This window comes from Molossus molossus, unplaced genomic scaffold (assembly GCF_014108415.1).
Source record: "Molossus molossus isolate mMolMol1 unplaced genomic scaffold, mMolMol1.p scaffold_m16_p_2, whole genome shotgun sequence".
NCBI classification, from domain to species: Eukaryota; Metazoa; Chordata; class Mammalia; order Chiroptera; family Molossidae; genus Molossus; species Molossus molossus.
Genome location: NW_023425355.1, coordinates 28,108,388 through 28,132,548, shown reverse-complemented (window position 1 = coordinate 28,132,548; position 24,161 = coordinate 28,108,388). Strand labels below are relative to the sequence as shown.

The following is a 24,161-nucleotide window of genomic DNA, read 5'->3' as shown; positions in this document are numbered from 1 at the left end:
CCTCCCAATACCATTACATTGGGGGTTTCATAATATGAATTTTGTGGAGACACAAACATTTAGTTCATAACAAACTCTCTGCTTTTGCAATTCTCTCTGGAAATATGAGATCTGGATTAGCCAACAAAAAAAGGGCCATCATCTTAAAGGACACTCTCAAGATGCAGACATTTGGCGATGTAGGGTGGTTCTTTTTTTTTAAATTTAATTAATTAATTTATTTTTGTTACAGATATTTCTCCTTTTCCCCCTAGTGATTCCCCCCTTCCTCTCCTTCCCCGCCCTGTCCCCAGCTTTGTTGTCCATGTCCATTGTTCATGCATACATGCATATAAGTTCTGTGGTTTATCTCTCCCCCACCATCCCCTCTTCTGGGGATTGTCAGTTGTAGGGTGGTTCTTAATGTGTGTGCTGGAGATGGGGAGGGAAGGAAGCCTTATGTTTAGCATATTAGCATAGTTTAGTTTATCAGAATAACTAGTTGTTAGGAATTCTTGGTGTATCTACTAGTGTCCAGACCTGTACCCAAGAGTCTTCAAATCCCTGGGTGAAGAGTAGTGTCATGGGAGGAGGGGTAGAGGGTGGAAATGATGTGAGCAATCAGTTCTTGCTGAGAGCTATATATAGAATATTGTTCAGAATTGTCAGTGCCTGGTAATAATAAAAGTCAGACATACGTTTGGTTGGTTTTACTATTATTTTAAAATTCTTTATGGATGATGCAGCCCCTTGTAGCTTATACTAGATCTGAATAGCTCTCGCCATCCTGCACTTGGTGCAATGGTGAAAGGGAATGCTGAAAAAGTGATGGGAGGGGGTTGGCAGGGTAAAGTGGTTAGAAATCTTCAAATCTATGTTTACAAAAACATCAAGATAGAACTTATATATTTATTTATTTTTGTTAATCTTCACCCAAGGATATTTTTCCATTAATTTGTAGATAGAGTGGAAAGGAGGGAAGGGGGGGAGAGGGAGTGAGAGAGAGAAACATGGATGTGAAAGCGACACATCGATTGGTTGCCTTCCACATGACCCCGACCAGGGCCAGGGATCAAACCTGCAACCCAGGTACATGCTCTTGATTGGAATCAAACCCTTGACCCTTCAGTCTACGGGCTGACGTGCTAACCATTGAGCAACCGGCCAGGGCTAGATGGCACTTTTTTTTAAAAAAGAGACAGCACTTTTTTTCCTTTATATCTGGCCACCAGAAGCTTCTAGGCCTCCCCCGAAATCTTAAGTGGGTGGAGTGCGACTAACAAGCTGCTAAGAACTGAAGTTGGTCTCTATAGAGTAAGGTTTTGTTATGTTTTTGTTTGTTTTTTTTAAGTTATGCAAGGCTTCTTGGTAGTAAAGGCTGAAATGTGTTATGCCCTCAAATGTGTATATTCTTCAACCAGCCTAGGTCTTTGCCCATTGCTAGCTACTGTCAATTATTTCAGTTGTATTTGCTTCTCAGTTATCTAATAGCATGATCCCAGGAAGACTTGCCTAATTGACATCATGTTAAGGTTCTTGAGTTGTCACAGTATTAAAAACCATAATACTAATTCCTCCTATCTGAAGACCACTCTATTCTTTGCAAAGTACTTTGGCTTCTGGGAGATCTTTTGAGTCTCACAACCCTGGAAGGGAAATGGAGCTGCTGTGTTTATGTCCTGCAATGAGCTCAACCCACCTTGGTCGCTCTCGGAAGATTGAAACTATGTTTATTCTAGACAGAATCTAGAGGCAGAATCACTTTCATTTGCCCCTGAGCTTGCTCTGTTGACTAGTCTATGAACAGAGAAAGCCTGATGCAGAAGTTCTCACTAAGGCAAATGTCTCTAAAAGATCACTCAGGAAGCTGGGACACTGGTATATCGAAAGCTGGAGTGAGAGTTTGGCTCGGACAAATTGTGTTCCTTATCTAGAAAAAAACACCATAATCAACAGTTGCCTTACAAGAAGATTGTAATGGCCACATGGGAAAACATAGATAACATATTTTTGTTCTTGGGCACTTGAGACATCAGATATTCTTATCATGTTGTTCAGCAGATAGTTATCATGACTGACCACTGAAGAGAACTACACAAGAACTCTCTAGGGCCAGGCATGGGAGCCAACTAGCCCTGTTGTCCGCTTCCCTTCAGGGTGGCTGATGAAGGGGCAGTTGTTTGAAGCTCACCACTAAGCTCAGTCGAAGAGGAAAGCATACAAATGGTGGATTCTCCTGTATGTCAGATGTGATCTTTCTCTTCTCTCCTGTTACAGTAATCCGGTATAACAGTGATCTGGTACAGAAATATCACCCTTGCTTCTGGATTGACGGGCAGTATCTCTGCTGCTCTCAGACAGCCAAAAATGCTATGGGCTGCCAAATTTTGGAGAACAGGAATGGAAGTAAGAGATCTGATCAATATAATTTCTCCCTTCTTTGACTCTATCCCACACTCTGTCAAGTGTCTATCAACCCCAGGTTTGTACATTTTGGCCATTGCCCAAAGGGGCCTGGGAGGGGGGACCTGAAATCCAGTTGGTGCTCTGTTCAAGCTGTACAACCTGCCACAGGGCTATATCCACCCAGACTTTTCCTAACTTGCCTAAAGGCACTGTAGAGGAGAGCAAAGTCCCTGATCAAACCAGTCTCCAGTCCATTTCCTAAAATGCATTGTGTGTCATCACTGGTATCTTATTTTGCAGGCTTAAAACCTGGAAGTTCTCACCGGAAGACAAAAAAGCCTCTTCCTCCCACACCTGAGGAGGACCAGGTATACAGAAAAATTGGGTACTGCTACTGCTCAAATACAAACTTACAGTCACCTTGGAAAACATACCACAGACTTAGAATTTCCCTGGGACTTGGTACTGTTAATTGATATTCTTTCTGAGACAGGGAGTTTGTCCTTCTAATTAGGACTTCCCTTTCAGTGGAAAGATAGAGGACTATTCAGAAGCTCTTGGAAACCATTTAATCCAATCACCTGTTTAAAACAAAACAAAGCCTGATTTTTAAAAACAGGAAATATTTTCAAACATAAAGTTGAAAGATTTTAATAGTGAATGCCTATACGCCCAATACCTTCATCCTACCACTAATATATTACTTCAAACTTGCTTTGTTGGTTACTTTTTGAGGTATAGAAAGTCCTTCCTCATATACAGGCATACCTTGGAGATACTGTGGGTTTGGTTCCAGACTACTGAAATAAAGTGAGCTGTATTTTTTTTTTGCTGGTGGTGGGTCTTGCCTTCAATTTGCAAAAAACACAACATCTGTGAAGCACAATAAAGCAGGGCAGAAATTATTATGCTCATTTAAAAAAAAAGAAAATTGAGATTCAAATCCACTTAGTAGATCCATGTACCAATTTAGTGCCAAATAGGTTTGATTGTGTCTGTACATGGTTTTTGTCTGGAAGCTTTAAAAATACTGATGTCAAGTCCCATCCCCAAAGATTTTGATATAATTGATCTGGGAAACTGTCTGGGTGTTGGGATTGTTAAATAAATGCTCCCTACATAATTGTGATGTTCACTCCAAGCTGAGGACCCCTACATAATTGCTTAAAATACATGCAGAATAAACCTTATTATGCCTGATTTGGATTAGAATAGTGTCTCTAGTAAGCCAGAGAGTTGGAAGAGAAGAACAGAATATGTGATGTCTAGCTAAATCACCCTGCTTTTTTTCTCCTACCTACACAGATCTTGAAAAAGCCACTACCCCCTGAGCCAACAGCAGCACCAGTCTCCACAAGTGAACTGAAAAAGGTTGTAGCCCTTTATGATTACATGCCAATGAATGCAAATGATCTACAGCTACAGAAGGGTGATGAATATTTTATCCTGGAGGAAAGCAACTTACCCTGGTGGCGAGCACGAGATAAAAATGGGTAAGTCTACGCCAGCCCTTCCTGAGCCTTGTGACCGCCTACTTCACATGAGTGCAAAATTCTGCACGTAATTTCTCTTTGAGAGAGGGGCATGTTTTTTATTTTATTTATTTATTTTTTAAACTTATCTTTATTGTTGAATGTATTACAGATGTTCCTCATTTTTCCTCCATTGACCCCCCCTCCTCCCCACTCCTGCTCCCCCCTCCCCGCCTTTCCCCACACTGTTGTCTGTGTCCATTGGTTATGCATATATGCATATAAGTTCTTAGGTTTATTTCCTCCCACCCCCCCATCCCTCTTCTCTTTGAGGTTTGTCAGTCTAGCAACTAATTTTTTCTTAATCCCTTCACCTTTTTCACCCATTTCCCCAACCCCCCTCCCATCTGGCAACCAACAAAATGTTCTCGGTATCTATGAGAATGTTGCTGTTCTTCCTGTTCATTTTGTTTGCAGATTCCATTGTCGATACATATGTATCCACTGCCATTTTGTTTGTTCATATATTTTATCTTTTTCTTCAAAAAGACCCTTCAACATTTCATATAATAATGGTTTGGTGCTGATGAACTCCATTAGCTTTTTCTTGTCTGGGAAACTCTTTATTTGGCCATCAATTCTAAATGACAGGTTTGCAGGATAGAGTAATCTTGGTTGTAGGTTCTTGCTTTTCATCACTCTGAATATTTCTTGCCACTCCCTTCTGGCCTGCAAAGTTTCTTTTGAGAAATCAGCTGACAGTCTTATGGGAACTCCCTTGTAGGTAACTAACTGCTTTTCTCTTGCTGCTTTTAAGATTCTCTCTTTGTCTTGAACCTTTTGCATTTTGATGATGATGTGTCTTGGTGTGGGCCTCTTGGGGTTCATCTTGTTTGGGACTCTCTGTGCTTCCTGCACTTGTATGTCTGTTTCCTTCACCAAGTTAGGGAAGTTTTCTGCCATTATTGTTTCAAATAGGTTTTTGATTTCTTGTTCTCCCTCTTCTCCTTTTGGCACCCCCAAGATGCGAATGTTGGCACGCTTGAAGTTGTCCCAGAGGCTCCTTACACTCTCCTCATTTTTTTGTATTCTTTTTTTCTGTTCTGATTGGGTGTTTTTTGCTTCCTTATATTCCAAATCGATGGTTTGCTTCTTGGCTTTACCTACTCTACTATTGAATCTGTGTAAATTATTCTTTATTTCAGTTAGTGCCTCCTTTGTTTCTGACTGGTCCTTTTTTATGCCCTTGAGGCCCTCACTAAGTTCGCTGAGGTTCTCACTAAGTTCAATGAGCATCCTTATAAACAGTATTTTGAACTCAGCATCTGTTAGGTTGCTTATCTCCATTTTGCTTAGTTCTTTTCCTGGAAATTTTTTCTGTTCTTTCATTTGGGACCTGTTTCTGTGTCTCCTCATTTTGGCTGCCTCCCTGTGTTTGTTTCTATGTATTACTTAACAAGAGATATGGGGCTAACTGAGAACAGATGCTCCTGGTTTGAAAGAATTTAGGAAAATCTGAAGCAGGATCCAAAACAGGTCAATCCTATAGTTAAACAACTGGCAACAGCTTGGGTGGGCCTGAAAGTTGGGTGAGGCAGGGCTTCAGGGAATCACAGTGTGAGCCTGGTGCTGGAGTCCCAGATACGGCAGCTATCTGCTGCCCCAGGGAAGGGCTCACCAAAGGAACAAAGGCCTTTGACAGCACATTTGTCCCAGAGAAAGCCCCCACTCCAGCCCTCGGTCCAATGCCAAACAGCTGGGTTCTTCCCTGTATGTCTCTGGCGTCCCTTGAGCTGCCTCCCCTCCAAGCTTAGAGGGAGGGAGTCTGATAAGTCTGTGCACTGGCCCTTTAAAAGCAGCTGCCTGGGGCTCCAGCCACCTCAGCCTTCCTGAGCCTCAGTTCCTGCTGGTTTTTCCAGCCAGAAGTTATGGGGACTTCTCTTCGTGGCACTGGAACCCTGAGTGGAACTCCTGGTGTGGGATAAAGACCCCTCAGTCCTCAGGGAGGACCTTCCCAGCCGATTGTCCTCCTGATTTTTATCCACCACACGTGGGTGTGGGACCAGCCCATCCGCCTCTGCCCCTCCTACCAGTCTCCATGTGGCTTCTTCTTTAACTTTGTGGTTGTAGGACTTCCATTCAGCTTGATTTCAGGCAGTTTTTAATGATGGTTGTTCTGTAGTTTAGTTGTAACTTTGATGTGGTTGTGTAAGGACGTGATACCGCGTTTACCTACGCCGCCATCTTGACCGGAAGTCGGTTTTTATACCTCCATTTGAGATTGGTTCTGAACTCAGGGATACTGGCATATGAATCCATGTCTCCCCCAGAAAGGGGAGTGCTGGATGATCTACCACAATGTCTCCTCTACAGGCAGGAAGGCTACATCCCTAGTAACTATGTCACCGAAGCAGAAGACTCCATAGAAATGTATGAGTGAGTATGCTTATGTTTCCAGTGTACAATCTTCCAGGAGGAATAAAATATAGTATATATATTTTTGTAGTTTCAGCAAATTTTTAATTTCAAGATACTTATTAAAACCACTGCCAACTAGGTCAAATGATGCTACAACCCCAAGTTAGTGCCTATCTCTTACTCTTGCCTCAAACACTGTCTGCTTATGAGAATTGGAGAGATCACCCCCAAAATCCAGAAGAACCACACTCTAAGAAAGAGTTGACAACCTGATAGGACACAGTTGAAAGGGTGAAAATGTCAAACTGCTGCCATTATCCTTTCTCCCTAATCATAGAAATGGATTGTCTTTGAGTGCCCTGATCCTGATCCCTTGCCTGCAACCCTGTGCCACCTGCCTTTGCCTTCTACTCTCCATTTCCATGAATTTTCTGTACCAACCAGGCTTTGGGGAAGGGATGCAGTTGTGCTTTGCATATGATAGGCACTTAGTAAATAGGGGTTGAGTGAATTGACTAAATCATTAGGATGGACAAGCCCTGGGGGGCACTCTAATCTCGGAATCGATTACACCATGGCCTAGGAGCCACTCAAGCACTCTCCCTCTACAGGTGGTATTCCAAACACATGACTCGGAGTCAAGCTGAAGAACTGCTAAAGCAAGAGGTAAGTGTGTGACCACAAGCAAACAGCATTCTCCTTGCACAAAAAGTGAAGATGCTGAATTGAGGGCTTGCTGCTGCCCACCACTTCCAGGCAAGGCAGTGTCAAGGCCACCATTTTACTGGGTCCCAATTACACTTTTCAGTATGAACAGCAATGAGGCTGCAGCTTAATCATGGAACTGGGCAGTGAAATCAGGGGTTGTTCTACATTCTCCCAGATTTGGGTAGGTGGGATGCAGGTGTGAGCACCACTTCGTCCTTACAATCAGCTTCTTTTTTTGTTGTTTCAGGGGAAGGAAGGAGGTTTCATTGTCAGAGACTCTAGCAAAGCTGGAAAATATACTGTGTCTGTGTTTGCTAAATCTACAGGGTGAGTGCTACTTTTCCAAGACCCTGGGGACAAAGGACAGGGGTGCCCACCCAACAGCTCCTCAATGGTGTGCCCCAACTATTTCTTCTGTCCCTTAAACTCAAAATTCATCTCACTCCAATTTTTGGGTCCTGCATGACCCTTGTTCCCAAGTTGCTGACTTCGAATCCACTTCTTCAGGGACCCACAAGGAGTGATACGCCATTATGTTGTGTGTTCCACACCTCAGAGCCAGTATTACCTGGCTGAGAAGCACCTTTTCAGCACCATCCCTGAGCTCATTAACTACCATCAGCATAACTCTGCAGGTGAGTACATACCGGGAGCACTAAAGAAAGCTATGCCAAGCACCAGAAGAAGCAATTCAGAACAAGGTGATAAGGAGAAGAATAAGCCTCATAGGGTGGTCAGTGCAAATTAGCTGTGAAAGTCAACCCCGAGGATGCACTGCTGAGGTCAACTAAAGAGGTGGTCAAAGACAGACCTGATACCCATAGGGACTGACTTCTTATTTCGTGATTTATGCTCAGTGCTCAGGAAAGGCATAGAAGAGACTCGTATTCATTGAGTTAATACTCTGTACTCAGCAACTTCCTCAGTACTAGAGGATAATGCAGAAAAATTACTAGCCAAGATCCTTGCCCTCAAAGAATATAAGGTTAGAAAACATCAGAAAACAGCTTGTAAGTACAGTAAGTCTTCATTTAACGTCTTCGATAGGTTCTGCGACTTCAAGTAAAATAATATGTAAGGAAACCAATTTACTGTAGGCTAATTAATCTAAAAAAGTGTTAAGTTCCTGGGCAGCTCATCAACATTATAGTGAAGGGACGTTATTCGAAGACCTGCTGTAGTGTAGACAATCTAAAAACTGGAAGAGTGGTAATGAAAAAAAACTTCATGGAAAAGGCAGAATGTGAGTTAAGCCTGGGCTGGGATGTGGGGATATATTTATTTGGGGAGTGTATTTCAATTAGTATTTTCTCTTTTGTCCCTAAAAATTTTCTTATGAGAGGAGAAACTTCTAGAAAATTTTGGGTTTGTGAAGATCTTCTAGGATTCAAAATGTACTAGAAAGATGAACATTGGAAGTGTGAGGTTTTAAGTGAGGGTGTGTGAGGTATCCCAAAACCTACACTGCACCGGAAATATGACCTCCTTTGTATGTTTCAGGACTCATATCTAGGCTCAAATATCCAGTGTCTCAACAAAACAAGAATGCACCTTCTACTGCAGGCCTGGGCTATGGTAACTGCTTATTTCTCTGGGGTAGGGTGGACTGTCCAGTTGCAAGGACTACCTTTGGCCCACCCAATCAGACCTTGCCTCACAAGTGTCCTTGCAACACACTGTTCTGCACCAGCTGCCTCAAGGAAGGTTAAGACAGAGCCAAACAAAAGTTATCTAATGATTTTCTCCCTCTGGTGGCTCCTACTGGGACTGCAATAACATAAATTAATTAAGTTATTATTTTTTTTAATTGTGGTAGGAAAAAAACCCAAAACACCACATAATCATAAAGGGTTTTAAGTGGTTGTCTAGTCTATCTTCTTGCCTTATGGCTGACTTGCACCTAAAATTCCCAGATTCCTCAAACCAGTAATCTTTGTCCCTGAGATTTACCTGAGTAAAGATGAGATTAGTACTCCTCAGAATTTCCCTTTTACTGCTTGCCTATTTATACTCCCAGCAGGGATTCTTATCTATTATAGGAATTATACATACATGACTACCAAAGATTCACGCTAAGGCTTTGTTGTTATAGGGTCATGGGAAATTGATCCAAAGGACCTGACCTTCTTGAAGGAGCTGGGGACAGGACAATTTGGGGTAGTGAAGTATGGGAAGTGGAGAGGCCAGTATGATGTGGCCATCAAGATGATCAAAGAAGGCTCCATGTCTGAGGATGAGTTCATTGAAGAAGCCAAAGTCATGATGTGAGTTACAGCCCAAACTCAACTCTCAATCCAGTTGCTGGAGTCTAGGAATTACCAGGAAAATCCACTGTGGCTTTAAGGTGACTGTTAGTGAGAGAGATTTTGGACCAGGGCCTGAGGTCAACTTTTGATTGGTGGGAGTCCTAACTTCTAAGGTAATCATTTTTCTGCCTTAGACATTGATTTAAATTAGTGTTGCTCATGTGTGCTTACCCTCTCAGTAGCATTTCAGAGTGGTTGTAGAATATGAGACTTTCAACAGGAAGATGGATTCTGATTTAGCCTTAGTATTCATTCAGCCCTTGATTTGTTTCCTGTTCTATTGATGGACCTCAAATCCCTGCTCACTCTCACATATTAGGTACTGTTGGGATATAGGGTGGGAAGGAGGAAAGTCAACTTACTATTGTGGTCCCTTATCTGACACTCTAATCCTAGGACAACCCCTTTCTACCCCAGCCCTTTTCTGACTGGTATGCAGAGCCAGAAGGGGAGGTCTGGTTCATTGCCTCTCCTGTAGGAATCTTTCCCATGAGAAGCTGGTGCAGTTGTACGGTGTCTGCACCAAACAGCGCCCCATCTTCATCATCACTGAGTACATGGCCAACGGCTGCCTCTTGAATTACCTGAGGGAGATGCGCCACCACTTCCAGACTCAGCAGCTGCTGGAGATGTGCAAGGATGTCTGCGAAGCCATGGAATACCTGGAGTCAAAGCAGTTCCTCCACAGAGACCTGGTGGGACCTCAGAAGGATTGGCCTGGGATCAAGGGCTGAGGGGGTGGAAGTAGCAGAGGAAGACATATTGTACATGAATGACGAGGGTTGCTAAAGCCATCATTTCAGTTTTATCTAGAAAACAATGAAAGTTAGGTGAGCCTCTGCCCCAGTAGTTAGCCAGTCAAAAATCTCCAGCCTCAACACCAAGAGTTCTGCCATGGTGGGAGCTAGAGCAGTCACTCACTCCCAGCCTCCTGACACACCAAGAAAATGGCGGGGTCCTTCAGGGGCCGAAGAGCAACTCTGCTTCCCCAAGAGGGTGCTCATGACACAGAGCCATCATTTGATTACATCAGAGTCACAAACTGGGGCTCTGTGGGTGCATTAAAAAAAAAGGTTATATATTAGCAAACACTTAAGAAATATCTCATTTTTAAAAAAAAACTGAATTTCTAGCTTCTCTTGAAAGCCTAGACCATCTTGTAACACCAGGTCCACAATCTCACAGGCCATGCTCACAGTGGGCTGGAGCTGAGGAACAGCTTCCTCCGATAGACAAGCTGCATGCTCTCCACTTTCCTGGAATCTCCGCCCACCCCACTTCACCCCATAAATTTGCCTGCCTGGTCTCTGGAGGCATGAATTTGTGCCCCCATCTATTTCAGCCAGGCCAAGGCTCAAAGGGCCCTAGTCCCACTAGCAGAAAAGCAGAAAACAAAGCACACTTGCCTTCTGTTCTCCTTTAATTATCACAGTATTTGAGCGCAGGAAGGGATGTTGTGGAATTGCCAATGTGAATGAAATCATTCTGCACATCCTCAGTGTTTTACTTATGACTACATAGCAGGTTGCTTTACATGTGGTGGAAATGCATCAGCGTTTCTCAGTGGCATCAACTGACTCCTGTCAGGTGGAAAAGTGTCTCTAGTTGAAGGAGATAAGGCTGCCCTGGCTTCACTCCCCTGGTGGGCAGAAGCTTTGTGCCTTTAACCTGTGTGTAGGGATGGAGTCTCACTGCTGTCTATTGCACTACAGGCGGCTCGAAACTGTTTGGTAAATGATCAAGGAGTTGTTAAAGTATCTGACTTCGGCCTGTCCAGGTGAGTGTGTCTTTTTCATCTCTCCCTCTAAAAATAGAAATAGCACAGTACAAACATGAGGAGGCATTATAGTTTTCAATCCTTTCCCTTTCTTTTTTCTCATTCTAGTCTTTTCCAACATCTTTCTACACTTTTTCTTTCTCTGAATGATTTGTTTCTTCTTTCATCCTTTTGTTTTATTGATATATCCCTTTCTTCTCCTTTCTCCTTCCCTCTTTTTTTAAAGCAAATGTTCCCCAAATCTCATCTTGATCTGTTAATCCTGTTGACTTTCCTTCATCCCTCCTTCTTTCCTAATCAGTCTAAGTCCCAATGGAAACTGCTGAATAGACTGAAGGGAGGAGAAGAAAAGAGAAAGGAAAGGGATAGAAAAGAGGAAGGGAGTGCCCATTAGACCGTATTTCACTTTACCCTCGCTGTAACCATATTGTCAATCAGGAAAGCTAAATCAGATATAAGAACAGGAATATGTTAAAAATAACATTTGTAGCCCTGGCCGGTTTTGCTCAGCGGTTAGAGCGTCGGCCTGCGGTCCTGAGAGACCCGGGTTCGGTTCCCGCTAAGGGCGCGTACCTCGGTTGCAGTTTGTCCCCGGCCCTGGTCGGTTGTGCCGGTGGCAGCCACTCAATGTGTTCCTTTCACATCGATGTTTCCCTCTCTCTCTCTTCCTCTCTCTCCCTCCCACTCTACCTGAACAAAAAATGGAAAAATGTCCTCGGGTGAGGATAAAAAAAATAAAAATAAAAAAAATAAAAATAAAAAATAAATAAAATAACATTTGTAGCCTGGCTGGTGTGGCTCAGTGGATTATTGTCCCATGGACTGACAGGTCCTGGTTCAATTTTTGGTCAGGGCACATGCCTGGGTTGCAGGCTCGATCCCCAGTAGGGGGTGTGCAGGAGGCAGCCAATCGACACTCTCGCATCGATGTTTCTATTTCTCTCTCCCTTCTTCTCTCTCTAAAAAATCAATAAAAACATATTTAAAAAATAACATTTGTAAAGGACACTGACTGGCCTATAGGCATGTATTTGTGCAACTCTTGTGACCATGCCAAGAAAATGTAAGTAAATATCAAGCTCTCCAAATCCTAATACTAACAAGTCCTGAATCCTTTGCAGGTATGTTCTGGATGATGAATACACAAGCTCAGTAGGCTCCAAATTTCCAGTCCGGTGGTCTCCACCAGAAGTCCTTATGTACAGCAAGTTTAGCAGCAAATCTGACATTTGGGCTTTTGGTGAGTGATTAAGATTATACAGATTATACAGTTCAAAGGAAGAAGAACCAATGGGGAAACTGACACTTTGCAACCTGCACAGAGAGATTATTTGTTCTTGCTTTTAGTCATCTAATTCTTAGGGAATGCTGACTATGTCAGGCGCCACAGGATTTCTGGGGATAAAACCAGTAAACTAGACATGATCCCTGCCTTCTTAGAATTTACAAAATATTGAGGGAAACAAACAATTCATTCAGTATTCAACAGCGTCTGAATACAGATTGTGTACTAGGGACTCTGCCAGACCCTATAACCACAAAGACAAATAAGATGCTGTCTTTCTCCTGGAGGAGCTAATGGTCCAGTGCAACCCCAATTGGCCTCCAGTGTGGTCAGTACTATAGTGGAAGTTTGGACAAAAGCACAGAGAGACTCAGCTGAATCTAATCTTTGAGGTTGATCTTAGGAAGACTGGGGTTCTTGCTACCTGAAAAGACTGAAAACTAACCAGGATCTTTTTTTCATTTTCTAGGAGTTTTGATGTGGGAAATTTACTCTCTGGGGAAAATGCCGTATGAGAGATTTACTAACAGTGAAACTGCTGAACATATTGCCCAAGGCCTACGTCTCTACAGGCCTCATCTAGCTTCAGAGAGGGTATATACCATCATGTACAGCTGCTGGCATGAGGTAAGTGTTTTACTGGGACCTCTTAAATTACTTCCCTGAACCTAATTTCCCATTTAGCTAGCCAGGCATCCAGTCCCACTCTCCCTGGCTGCATGGAACTTCACACATTCTAGGACCCCAGCCTGAACCCTAATCCTTTGATAGCCAGAAGCTTTCCCAAGCCCACTCCAATTCTCACTAGAGTTTCATTAGCAGATTTCAATATCAACTCAGCTTTAGGGAGAAGGGGTGTTGTGAGGCCATGTCACCTAGTATATGCAGCCAAAGGCACTCAGACAAATGTGTGGGAATTAAAAAAAAAAAAAGAAAAGTCATTAAAATTTAGGTTTATGCCCTCGGGAGTCATTAGTCCTTTCTTCTATTTTACTGCCAACATTTTCTGGCTGTGGTCCTAAGTGAGATTTAAAAAATAAAGACCCTATGACCTAAAAGGGAGGTAAAATAGGTAGTGCTCTTTTTAAAAATATATGGTATATTATGGGGCATGTGGTAATTTGAAAATAAAGGGCATGTCCCACTATTACTAAAATGCTTTGTCGCTCTCACCTTTGGTTCTTCAAGAGGTGCCTTGTCCACTTTTCAGTAGATTCTCAGCAATCTCAATTTGGCAACCTAAATCTCTAGTAAAAAAGAAATGCTCAACTCTTAGTTCTGCCCCACCAGAAACAGAGAAAGACAGACAGTGTCCAACAAGTGAATCTGGAACCCTCTTGGTGGGGTAAAAAATTGGGGATCTGGATCAGAGTATGGCATATTTTCCTTCAACAGCGGCTGAGGTTACAAAGAAAGTATGAATAAACCCTTGGAGTCATTTCCCTTCTGTCTCCTGTGCCATGCAGGATTAAGGGTGATTAGCTATGCTCCCTCCCAACCAGGACATCCTCACTCTGCTAGCTAACTGTTTCAGAGAGGCACTTTCCCCACAGCCTGTTTAAAGTGGTAGTCTCCAAACTGGATGCACACCAGAATACCTGGGGAATGCTTAAAACTGCAGATGACTGGGCCTTATCCCCAGAGATTCTGATGAGGTATGTCTGGACTGGAACCCAGGCATATCTTTTTTTTTTTAATCCTCACCCGAGCCCGAGGACATTTTTTGCATTTATCTTCAGATAAAGCGGAAGGGAGAGAGGAAGAGAGAAAGAGAAACATTGATGTGAGAGAGACACATCGACCGGTTGCCACCCATACAACCCCAACTGGGGCCGGGGACAAACTGCAACCAAAGTATGTGCCCTTAGTGGGAACTGAACCCAGGACTCTCTGGTCCGTGGGCGGACGCTCTTACCGCTGACCCAAACTGGCCAGGGCCAGGCATATCTTTTTAAACTTCCCAAGAAATTCTGATACTCAGCCAGGTTTGAGAACCACTGATTCAGAAGAACAAGAAATTGATGGCTTTTTGGTTCCAACGAATTGAGACCTTTCTGGCATGAATATGCCATGGATCACTAAATTCCTCAGAGGCTTACGGACCATGACATAAGGGCCTTAGTCTGAATCCCTGCCCAGTGATGCAGCCCATGGTCTTAAAATGTTAATTCCTTTGTTAATTTTGACTATGATAGAAATGGTGTTTGAAACCGAACTAAAAATGATCAAAGCTTGTAAGATTTCAATTCTGTCAACCACTTAAACTTGTTTGGTAGCCATTTTTCAGTTGAGGATACAAAATAAGAATACAGCCTGGTCGGTGTGGCTCACTGGTGGAGTGTTGTCCGATGGCACAAGAAGTTGCCAGTTCGATTCCGGGTCAGGGCACATGGCCAGGTTGTGGGCCCAATCCAGTTGGGGGGGGGGGGGTGGCGTGCAGGAGGCGGCCAATCGATGTTCTCACTCATCGATGTCTCTATCTCACTCCCTTTCCCCTTCCTCTCTCTCTAAAATCAGTAGAAAAAAATTCAAAATTAGAATGCATTGGTGTAGAATTATATAACAAATTTTCCTTTTTGTAATCAATATGTTAGTTTCATTTGCAAATTGTCCTCATCACATTAATAACCCAGGTTACAAAGGATGAAAAGTGCAAGTCTTTTATAGAGCACTACTATTTCTTTTCTCTTTTCTAACAGGTATGTTACTGGGCAGATAGTATATACTTAGTAAACATTTGCTGCATACTCATTGCATTTCCCTTGAATTCTGGATTTTAAAGCACTATAACACTCTACTTTTTCTTTGGTTTTAGAAAGCAGACGAACGTCCCACTTTCAAAGTTCTTCTGAGCAACATTCTAGATGTCATGGATGAAGAATCCTGAGCTCACCAATAAGCTTCCTGGTTCTAATCTCCTCCACAAACCCCAATTTCACTTTCTCAAGGCAAACCCAGACTACAGGCCCTGGAGCCTTTGTGCTCTAGCAGAATACTCAAAGACCCCAGTCTACATCTAGGGCTACTTCTCTTTGATTCTCTGGGATAGTACCTTCTGAGCAAAGGCCAAGGCATTATTGTGCTTGGTACTATCCTCTAGAGAAGAAATTTCCCAAGAGTATTAAGACAAACTGAATTTGGGACGGAAACAGTTTTGTGGAGGGAGGGATGTAAATAGCCTCACCAGGGTTCCAACAGCTCTTTTGGGTCAGCATTAGAGCTTTCAGGGAGGGAGGCTGAATTGGGCAAGAATAAAACGGTGTCATAAAAATGGGAGGGAAGAGTGTTTTGATAAAATAAAATTACTGGAAAGCATGAAGGTTTCTTGCTATCTCGATTAGTCATGCAGCCTCCCTGAAACGCCTTATCTCAGTGTTCCAGAAAACTGTTGTGTGGCATTGGTTTGACACATTCCTACCTTGAGAACTCGACAGGATCCTTGGCATTTAACCCTTCTGGCTCTCGGAAAATTCTGCCTCTGAATCAGACACAAACTAACAAGCTAAAGCACAGTGCCTTGCACATAGTAGGCATTTAATATTATTGGAATGAAACTGACAATTGGAAACGAATTCTGCTGGGACCTCTTTTCCCTAACTCAGGAGGGGAAAAGCATTAAAGAACTAGAGTCGGGGAGCCAGGACGGCCAGAAGGGCCCAGCAGTCCGGGCCTGGCACTTCCAAGGCAGCTAGGAAGGAGCGGGCCGACCTGGAAGCAGGCAGGGGCGGGGCTGCTGGGCTGGCCAGGAACAGGCCACGTGGTCTGCAGTAACTTCCTTTTTTACTTTATATTTTCTTTTTTCCGGGATAATGTCTGCACAGCGCGGGAGCGCCGGAGCAGGGCGCACAGGCGTCGGGCAGCAGCACTGGGGGGGGGGCGGGGCGGGGAGAGGGCGCGCGGGCGGCCAGGGGGAGTGGCCAGTGAGGGCGGAGGGAAGGGAGCGGGGTCGGGATCCCATCCGGCCTAACGGACTCACTACAGACGCGCGCGAGAGGCCAGGAGGCGCGGACTCGAACGAAGCGCTGAGGCTTCTGGGAGGAGCGTCCTGCAAGGGGCGGGGCCCGCGTGAGGGCTCGCGCAGGTGCAGTGCGCTCACCGGGGGGCGGTCCCCAAGGCAGCGGGTTGTGGTTCCGGTTCCGTGGTGGAGACACGTGAAGGTCGGTGAGTTGGTACGGAGTTCATCTCGGCGCGCGTGGCCGGGCTGGGATGGATTCCTCTTCGTCTTCTTCTGCGGCGGGTTTGGGCTCAGTGGACCCGCAGTTGCAGCATTTCATCGAAGTGGAGACTCAGAAGCAGCGCTTCCAGCAGCTGGTGCACCAGATGACGGAACTTTGTTGGGTGAGGAGCGTGGGGCTGGGACCTGGCCACCTTACCTACTTTCCCCTTGTCCTTGCCCCGCGGGACTCGCCACGACGTCCGGGGTTCGGGGAGGGGGAGCACCCGACAGCACCCTTAGATTCGCCAGTTCCCTTAGATTCCACAGGCCGAGCTGGATGGGAGAAAAAGTGACTCCGCTTCTCAGCGGACTGTCACTCTACCTAGGCTTTGTTGGTGCAGAGGACTGGGAATCAGTGTAGACTTGTGCTGCTGTCTCAACCAGCATTTTAGGCCAGCGAGACTGATCAGAGCCCCCCATACTGGGATCTTAATTTTGGAACTCCGAGTCCCAGGGCATCAGCAAAGATCCTGTTCCTGGACTCCTCAGAGTTTACCTTGATTACCCAGTTTCTCTAACTCCTCTGTGAGAAATGAGTGGCTCTAGCCCACTAACTATAAAAGTGGTGTGTCTCCACACTTACCTTTTTGTTGCATTGCTTTGGGTCTGAATGTTGAGGAATTGAGTATGTCCTGTGAGGGGACTTTGGCGAAAGGGTGGAAGGCATTTGCACTTCGGGATCAAAGTGTTCTCTGGCTGCCAACGACAGCATAACTGCCCTGCCCTGACATACAAAACCCACAGGTTTGAGAGGCCAAGGGTAATTTTTTGGGGGGGAAAGTAGAGGATCTGAGGCTTGTGTACAACCATAGAACCAAAATTCATTTGAACTACTTAACTTGCACCATATACAGCCATCAGTTTTCATAGTCCTTTTCCCATAAACGTGGTGTTGCTGGACTATGACCCTTAAATGATTACTTAACTTCTGTCTGCCTTGGACCAGAGTGCTTTGATTATTTTTAAAAATCTGATTCATTACATTTGGTCCAGTACTGGGTGTGGTTAAGGACTCCCAAGAACCTGTAAGCTTTAGGAAAATTTGTAGTGTTCCATTCATCTTGGATTCAAGATGGATTCAAGAACCTCTGGCTTAAGTATACAAAGTTACAGAATCTCAGGTCATAGATTTTCTTTGGTAGGTTTTTTTAGGGTGCCTTGTTGCAATGATTTTTTCCTTTCACCCTTGTATTCTGCAGTAAATTTAAAGGCATTTAATACATTTGGCATTGTGGAGTTGTAACCAAATTCAGTGAAGGATCAATTCACTTGTATTTTGCCATTTTCTTTGTTTTGTAATAGCTCAGCTCCACAGTTTTTTGGTCCTTTGACGTTAGGCAAAGTATCTTTATGCCACAGCTCCCCTCTTTGTAAAATGAGGATTGATAATAGTACCTATTTTGTAGGCTTATGAGAATTTGATATGAGGCTGTAGAAAATTTCTCACCAAGTAAGCTGCTGCCAAACGTGAACTATTATTAACACATCAGATACTATTTTTAAGTGAAGTTTTTCCTTTAAACATCAAGAAGTTACTCCTTTTTCCTTTTTTAAAAAGTTCCTTTCGTGATTCTTAATCTTTTCCTGACCAGGAGAAGTGCATGGACAAGCCTGGGCCAAAGTTGGACAGTCGGGCCGAGGCCTGTTTTGTGAACTGCGTTGAGCGCTTCATTGATACAAGCCAATTCATCTTGAATCGACTGGAACAGACCCAGAAATCCAAGCCAGTCTTCTCAGAAAGCCTTTCTGACTGATTTCAGCATTACCTTTTTGGAAAAGGAAGGTAGTTAAAAAATGGTTGAAGAAAAGGCTGCGGGGGATTGGCTCCCACCTTTGGCACTCTTGGAGTATCCAGTCATCTGAGAATGAACAAAGACCAATTTTTTGTGTGTTTGGGGTTTGAGGGTCATATGTGTGTGTGTTTGTGTGTGTTTTTTTTTTTTAATGTTAATCTTGTGAAAACAATTAACAGATGAATGGAAAACTTTCCTAGATGCGTATTACTGTATGTGGGACTATGTTTTTCTGAAAGTCCCATTAACTGCTTCCTCTAATTTGAATAGTGGAACTGCTTTTTGTAATTTGATAGTGGGACCACATGGGTAAAATCTTGTTATTTGCATGGATTTGTTTCAGATGTCTAAGGACACTGGTACACATCTTGGTGTCTCTGAGAAAGGGTGGCAATGGGGGAAGAGTGATTTGGTACTTCTAGTGTTTTGACCATCAGTGAGGGAAAAAAATTTATGGAATGGTCATACAATACAGTTCAGCTTTCTAAATTATCTCCGTTCCTTATACTGTGATTTACTTAAATATCTATATAAAATATGATCTCAAGGTAGTACAGGCAGCCTGAATATCTAGAGGCCTTTAGTTATAAAGGACTCTAGCTAGTGAACATAATTCTCATTACTAAAATGCCACAAGGAAGAAGTTAACTACCCTGTATATCAGGGTCCAAGAAATTAAAAGATGTGCCTAAATAAGTTGTAAAGATTTAGGCCTATCAAAAACGAACAGCAGTTTAAAGTAGAGGTGCATGCCTAGAGTTAATCAATCAGTATAGATTCCATTTACTGCATTCTTTTGATCACTGAAATAAAAGCTTCTACAAGATTCAACTGTGTGATTGAGAAGGCTTTCTATTCTGGTTATCGCCTGCACCCTGGAGAGATTTGGTGTGCACTAGTTCCAAGGCTAAAATGTAGTCAGTCTGGGTACCTGCTCTGTGCAAGTTACAGCACAGTGTTCCAGGGATCCCTGACCTTTTTGTGAGAAAAGAGAACCTTAAGGTGAGATGGGGAGGGAAAGAATTCAGTGCTGACAGTCAAATCCCTGTGTATAGTAGAAGAGGTTACGTTGATTAGATTCTCCTCTTCAAATCCTAGTGGACTGGATATAGAGCTAGAGTAGAACTAGTTGTTCAGTGCCTCTAGTGCAAATCCATGAAAGCTGGGGAAATAACATTTCTAGAAGCCTCCAGTCCTTTTAGCTATCCTGTATATAGGCATAACAAGGAATTTAAAAAATATCCTAATAAAAACAGTTCAGCAAACATTTAAGTGCTTACTTTGTGCCCAGGATTCAGCAGTGCACAAAAACAAAGTTTGTGCCCATGTGGAGCTTATGTTCTAGTGAGGGGAGACAGGCATTAAACACAAATATGTCAGTATAATGAGTGCTATGGAGAAAAAGCAGAGTAAGAGTGTGGGAATGTCCATGGGACGGTATTTGAGATAAGATAGTTAGAGTAGGCCTTGGAACAATGACATTTCAGCAGAGAGTTATATCAATTAAGTAACCAAACCATGTAGGCTTCTGGAAGAAAAACATTTCGCGTAGAGGTGATGCAAGTCCAAAAGTCCCCGAGTGGGAGATGCATGCTGTGATACTAAGATAGAGCACTCAAAAGGTCGGTAAGGCTGGAGTGAAGTGACTAAGGTAAGAAACTGAGAAATATGCCTGAAATGGATTGGGGCTGGGGGCGTGGGTGGTATGGGCAGGGCAAGGCTGTGTGGTGATCATGTAGGGTATTATAGGCCATTGGAAGGACTTGGATTTTACCCAGCAAGATGGGAAGCTATTTGAGGATTTTATTTTTATTTTTTTCCATTTTTTGTACAGACAGAGTGGGAGGGAGAGAGAGGAAGAGAGAGAGAGAGGGAAACATCGATGTGAAAGGGACACATCGAGTGGCTGCCACCCGCACGACCAACCAGGGCCGGGGACAAACTGCAACCAAGGTACATGCCCTTAGCGGGAACCGAACCCGGGTCCCTCTGGACCGCAGGCGGACACTCTAACCGCTGAGCCAAACCGGCCACGGCTATTTGAGGATTTTAAGCAGACAAGTGATGTGACTTATAACTTAGGGTCTGGCTGCTGTGTGGAGAACATGTACATGGGAAAGAAGTAGCAGCAGCATAGTAAGAATAATGCCATTTTGAGATCCAGGAAAAATCAAGCATATACCTTGTGTCAATATACCCCTATTGATTTTTTTCCTGCAAAACTTAGTGTGTTCATGTAAAACCTCAGGTCATAAAGGAAAGGTCCTTTGGTCTTTTCCTTCTTCCTTATTCTTTTATTATATTATATATTATTTATTTTATTACTATAGCATTGTTTCTTATTCATCTAGTATTAATTCTCATTACACTTAGAAACAAACTTAAATGTCTTTGTTTTACTGTATTGCTTACTCAGCTAATATAATGAGAAGGAGGGTCTCTGTCAGATGCATACAATATGCTTGGGCACCAACGGATGTGTTTGACATTACTAGGCACAAAATAATGGGAAAGAAGAGTCAGAAAGTTTGTAACAATCCTCAAGGGGGTTGAGTGCCAGAGGAACAGTTTGAGCTTTTATTTGTTTTGTTAATCTCAGAAATTTATTTTCAGAACCTTGATAAAATGTGGTACTTTCAGCTCTAATGATATTCAAAGTTCTCATTTCAAATATTCAGGGTAGAACACTCAAGTCAAACAAACACTTTGTTTGACTGTAAAACAAAAGGATTGGATTAGCAGACTCTTTCCTGAAACGAAATCTGTCTTGAAAGCCTAATTAATATAGCGCTGGCCGGTTTGGTTCAGCGGTTGGAGCATCGGCCTGTGGACCAGAGAGTCCCGGGTTCAGTTCCCACTAGGGGCACGTACCAAAGGAAAAAGGAAGGGAGGTAGGGAGGGAGGGAGGAAGGAAGGGAGGGAGGGAGGGAGGAAGGAAGGGAGGGAGGAAGGCAGGCCGGCCTAATTAATATAGAAAATAGAAAATCAAGCAAAGCTGCTTTGGTGGCAGGGGTATCTGGAGGTATGCCCACTGTTGTGGCCTCTCCCCTCCACCCCCCATGCCCTTACCCCTAAGGCACTGACTTAGGGCCACTAGGGTTTTACCAGGCATACTATGAAAACTGGAACCAGACTATCCCTAACACCCCTGTCCATGAGTCCATGAATGAACAATAGGAATCTAGACAGATACAAAGCAAGACCTTTGTATTTATTTATGGGAACAAATAAATCTCCATAAGGAGTTTGGATTATAAACGGCAATGTCAATAACCCCCCTGGAAAATAGCCTTTACATGGAAGACAGTTGATTGTCCCTTTTTAAAAATCTTTTTTTTTTTTTTTCTCGTATCAATGCCTTAATTTAAAAAAAATCGATCTAGGGAGAAATTTTATTCCAAAGACCAACCAATAGTTCTCTTAAGACTCTTCATACTCTTATTCAGTCTTATTGGCATTGTCTAACTCAAAAGAGTGGTAACCTTCGTTTTCATTCCACAGAAGAGTAAAGATATTGTTTAGATTTATTGATCTCCAGTCAGAACACAACAAGTACAGACCAAAAGGGATATCTAAAAAGGCATGGAGGAAGAAAGGCCAAGAACTATGGCAAGAAAACCACAGGTGGTACCACTAAAGTTGTTCAGGGCCTATGCTACCTTTGAGAAGAATGGCAGTACAGGGGATGACAGCAATAGGGAAAAGGAAATACTACATGGGAATGGCTTCGTAGGTACTGAAAATACCCAAGAACTTGTTTAGATAGTTCATTTGAATGTTTACACAAGTCACGGGACAAATCAAGAGAATCCCACCCAGCGCTGGTTTTGTGATTGGCTTCCCCAAAACAGCTGCTTCAAGGCAATGCTCAAACTAGATACCTCATACAGAAAGTGAGCCAACTGAAGAGCAGATAATATACACCAGGAGGTTATTCCGGCTGTTGTAAGGTCCCACTGTGAAGATAAGCAAGTGGAACTGATCGTTACACATAGGGCAGAAAAAGATGAGTCCTGTGATAGAAGAAAAGAATGAATTACTATTTTTAGTACTTATATAAGAAATGCTAAAGCAATTTGACATTAAGTAACACCTTAACAAGTGGCCAGCATTTGAGCAATTAGCCATTTAATGTATGAACTAATAAAATTTGTGTATCTAAAGCTATATCTGCAAAAATCACTCTCAAGAAGCAAAATCAATACAATATAATTATGGTACTTTTGGCTACACAGAAATGCACAAAAGGGACATTTAGGATATAGCAAACCAGGATTCAGATGTACTGATCAGGAGCTCTACATGAACAAAAGGGTAAACAGAATTTTGAGAAGTATCAGCAATATAATAATAATAATAATAGCTATGCTTTATTGAGGATATGCATACTATTTGCCATACTAAATATTTTACATGGGTCATCTTAAAAATACAACAACTCTATGAGAGAGGAACTATTATTACTATACCCATTTTATAGATGGAGAAGCTGAGGCTCAGAGAAATAAATGTATTCAAGGTTACACAGCTAATAAGTTGTAGGGATGGAATTTGAACATCGGCAGTTTGATTCCAGAGCTCATGGTCTTAACTACTATACTAAATTGCCTCCTAATGTGTAAAGATAGGAAGTAATTTTTCTTTAAAGGTAGGGTTAGCATACCCAGAACATTTCATTCCAGAGATAGGATGGTATAGTGGAAAGAACATAAGTTTTATCGCTAGACAGAACTGGCTTCAAATCCTGACTGCCAACAACTATGTGACCTTAGGGAAGTCACAACCTCTTTGATCCTCAGTGACTCTAGAAACAGATGTAATGCCTACCTTACAGGGTTGAAAAATGAGATCACATTGAAAATGCTTGGCAGACTATAGATTCTTTCATTGGTGCTATTATTTATTATTATTATTATTATTATTATTATTATTATTATTATTCAGAACTGAGCATCTTTGATAACCCTGGCAGAGTCATCTGGGAGAACAAGAGAAAAGCAAGAAGTCACTTAATGAAGTTGATTAATTGATGAGGTGGCACAGTTAATGGAGCACATAATATTAAGAATTTTGAGTTTTATCTGGCAATCAGTGGAAGCTATAGCAGGATTTTAAACAGTGGAGTGATATAATGATATTTTCCTTTCTTAAATAACAAAAGTACTACACACATGTTTTAAAACTTGGTAGCAATATAGAATTGCTTAAATAAAAGTCCTCTCCTTACCCTCAAATATACATTTAAAGATCACTTTAGCAGCTGGATTAAAGCAGAGGAATGATAAGAATATTTCACTAATTCAAGCAGGAGAGTATGGAGGACTCAGTTCAGGTGGTGGAAGTGGGAATGGACAGGAGGACATTAGGAATATGGGGGAGCTGTGAGAGAAATCTGGACTAAAGTGGAAAGGGAGTAAAACAGATGACAGGAAAGCAGATAGGGTATAGAGAAATGTGCCAATAGCAGAATACTGTGGGATCCAAAGGGCAGCAAAAGTGACTGAAAGAGAGGAAGATAGCAGAACTGATCATGTTGAGTGGGCTGCAGAGAGGAAATTACACAAATGGCTCTCCCCAGTTCTACAGCATCAGTGTCTGGTTAACCCCTGGAATTGTTTATTGTAGCCTAATTTCAGGAACATAAGCATACCCCTAAGTCAGAAATACTTAAAAAATTACTCACAAATACAATGTTCTATAAACTTTTAATGGGAAAATTTAGAAACAAGCCAAGAGGGAAACAAAAGATAAAATGTCTTTTGAGTTTTAACACTGTACTTTAATAAGGAATGGAGGAAGGA

General features: G+C 42.8%; 2 protein-coding genes across 2 annotated transcripts in view; both read left to right on the top strand.

Moving 5' to 3' along the window:
- The window catches only part of BTK (Bruton tyrosine kinase), a 35,718-nt gene extending 20,053 nt beyond the window's left edge, over positions 1-15,665 (top strand). The window contains exons 6-19 of the mRNA XM_036270650.1: positions 2,257-2,385; positions 2,686-2,753; positions 3,691-3,878; positions 6,231-6,293; positions 6,887-6,941; positions 7,231-7,310; positions 7,491-7,618; positions 8,484-8,558; positions 9,076-9,247; positions 9,768-9,984; positions 11,002-11,066; positions 12,188-12,306; positions 12,821-12,978; positions 15,167-15,665. Coding sequence (XP_036126543.1) covers positions 2,257-2,385; positions 2,686-2,753; positions 3,691-3,878; positions 6,231-6,293; positions 6,887-6,941; positions 7,231-7,310; positions 7,491-7,618; positions 8,484-8,558; positions 9,076-9,247; positions 9,768-9,984; positions 11,002-11,066; positions 12,188-12,306; positions 12,821-12,978; positions 15,167-15,238 — 1,589 coding nt within the window. The 3' untranslated portion in view covers positions 15,239-15,665. The remainder of the gene's footprint in view (positions 1-2,256; positions 2,386-2,685; positions 2,754-3,690; positions 3,879-6,230; positions 6,294-6,886; positions 6,942-7,230; positions 7,311-7,490; positions 7,619-8,483; positions 8,559-9,075; positions 9,248-9,767; positions 9,985-11,001; positions 11,067-12,187; positions 12,307-12,820; positions 12,979-15,166) is intronic.
- Positions 15,666-16,467: 802 nt separating this feature from the next.
- On the top strand, positions 16,468-19,530 carry TIMM8A (translocase of inner mitochondrial membrane 8A). Its single transcript, XM_036271090.1, has 2 exons — positions 16,468-16,689; positions 18,160-19,530. Exons 1-2 carry the CDS (start codon positions 16,558-16,560, stop codon positions 18,319-18,321), a joined length of 294 nt encoding a protein of 97 aa, XP_036126983.1. The 5' UTR covers positions 16,468-16,557; the 3' UTR covers positions 18,322-19,530.
- Positions 19,531-24,161: the final 4,631 nt, after the last annotated feature.

Excerpts from the sequence above, each read along its gene's own strand:
- TIMM8A (XM_036271090.1), top strand. The coding sequence starts at position 16,558 with ATGGATTCCTCTTCGTCTTCTTCTGCGGCGGGTTTGGGCTCAGTGGAC. Across the intron at positions 16,690-18,159 it reads AGATGACGGAACTTTGTTGG|GAGAAGTGCATGGACAAGCC; the intron begins GTGAGGAGCGTG and ends TTTCCTGACCAG.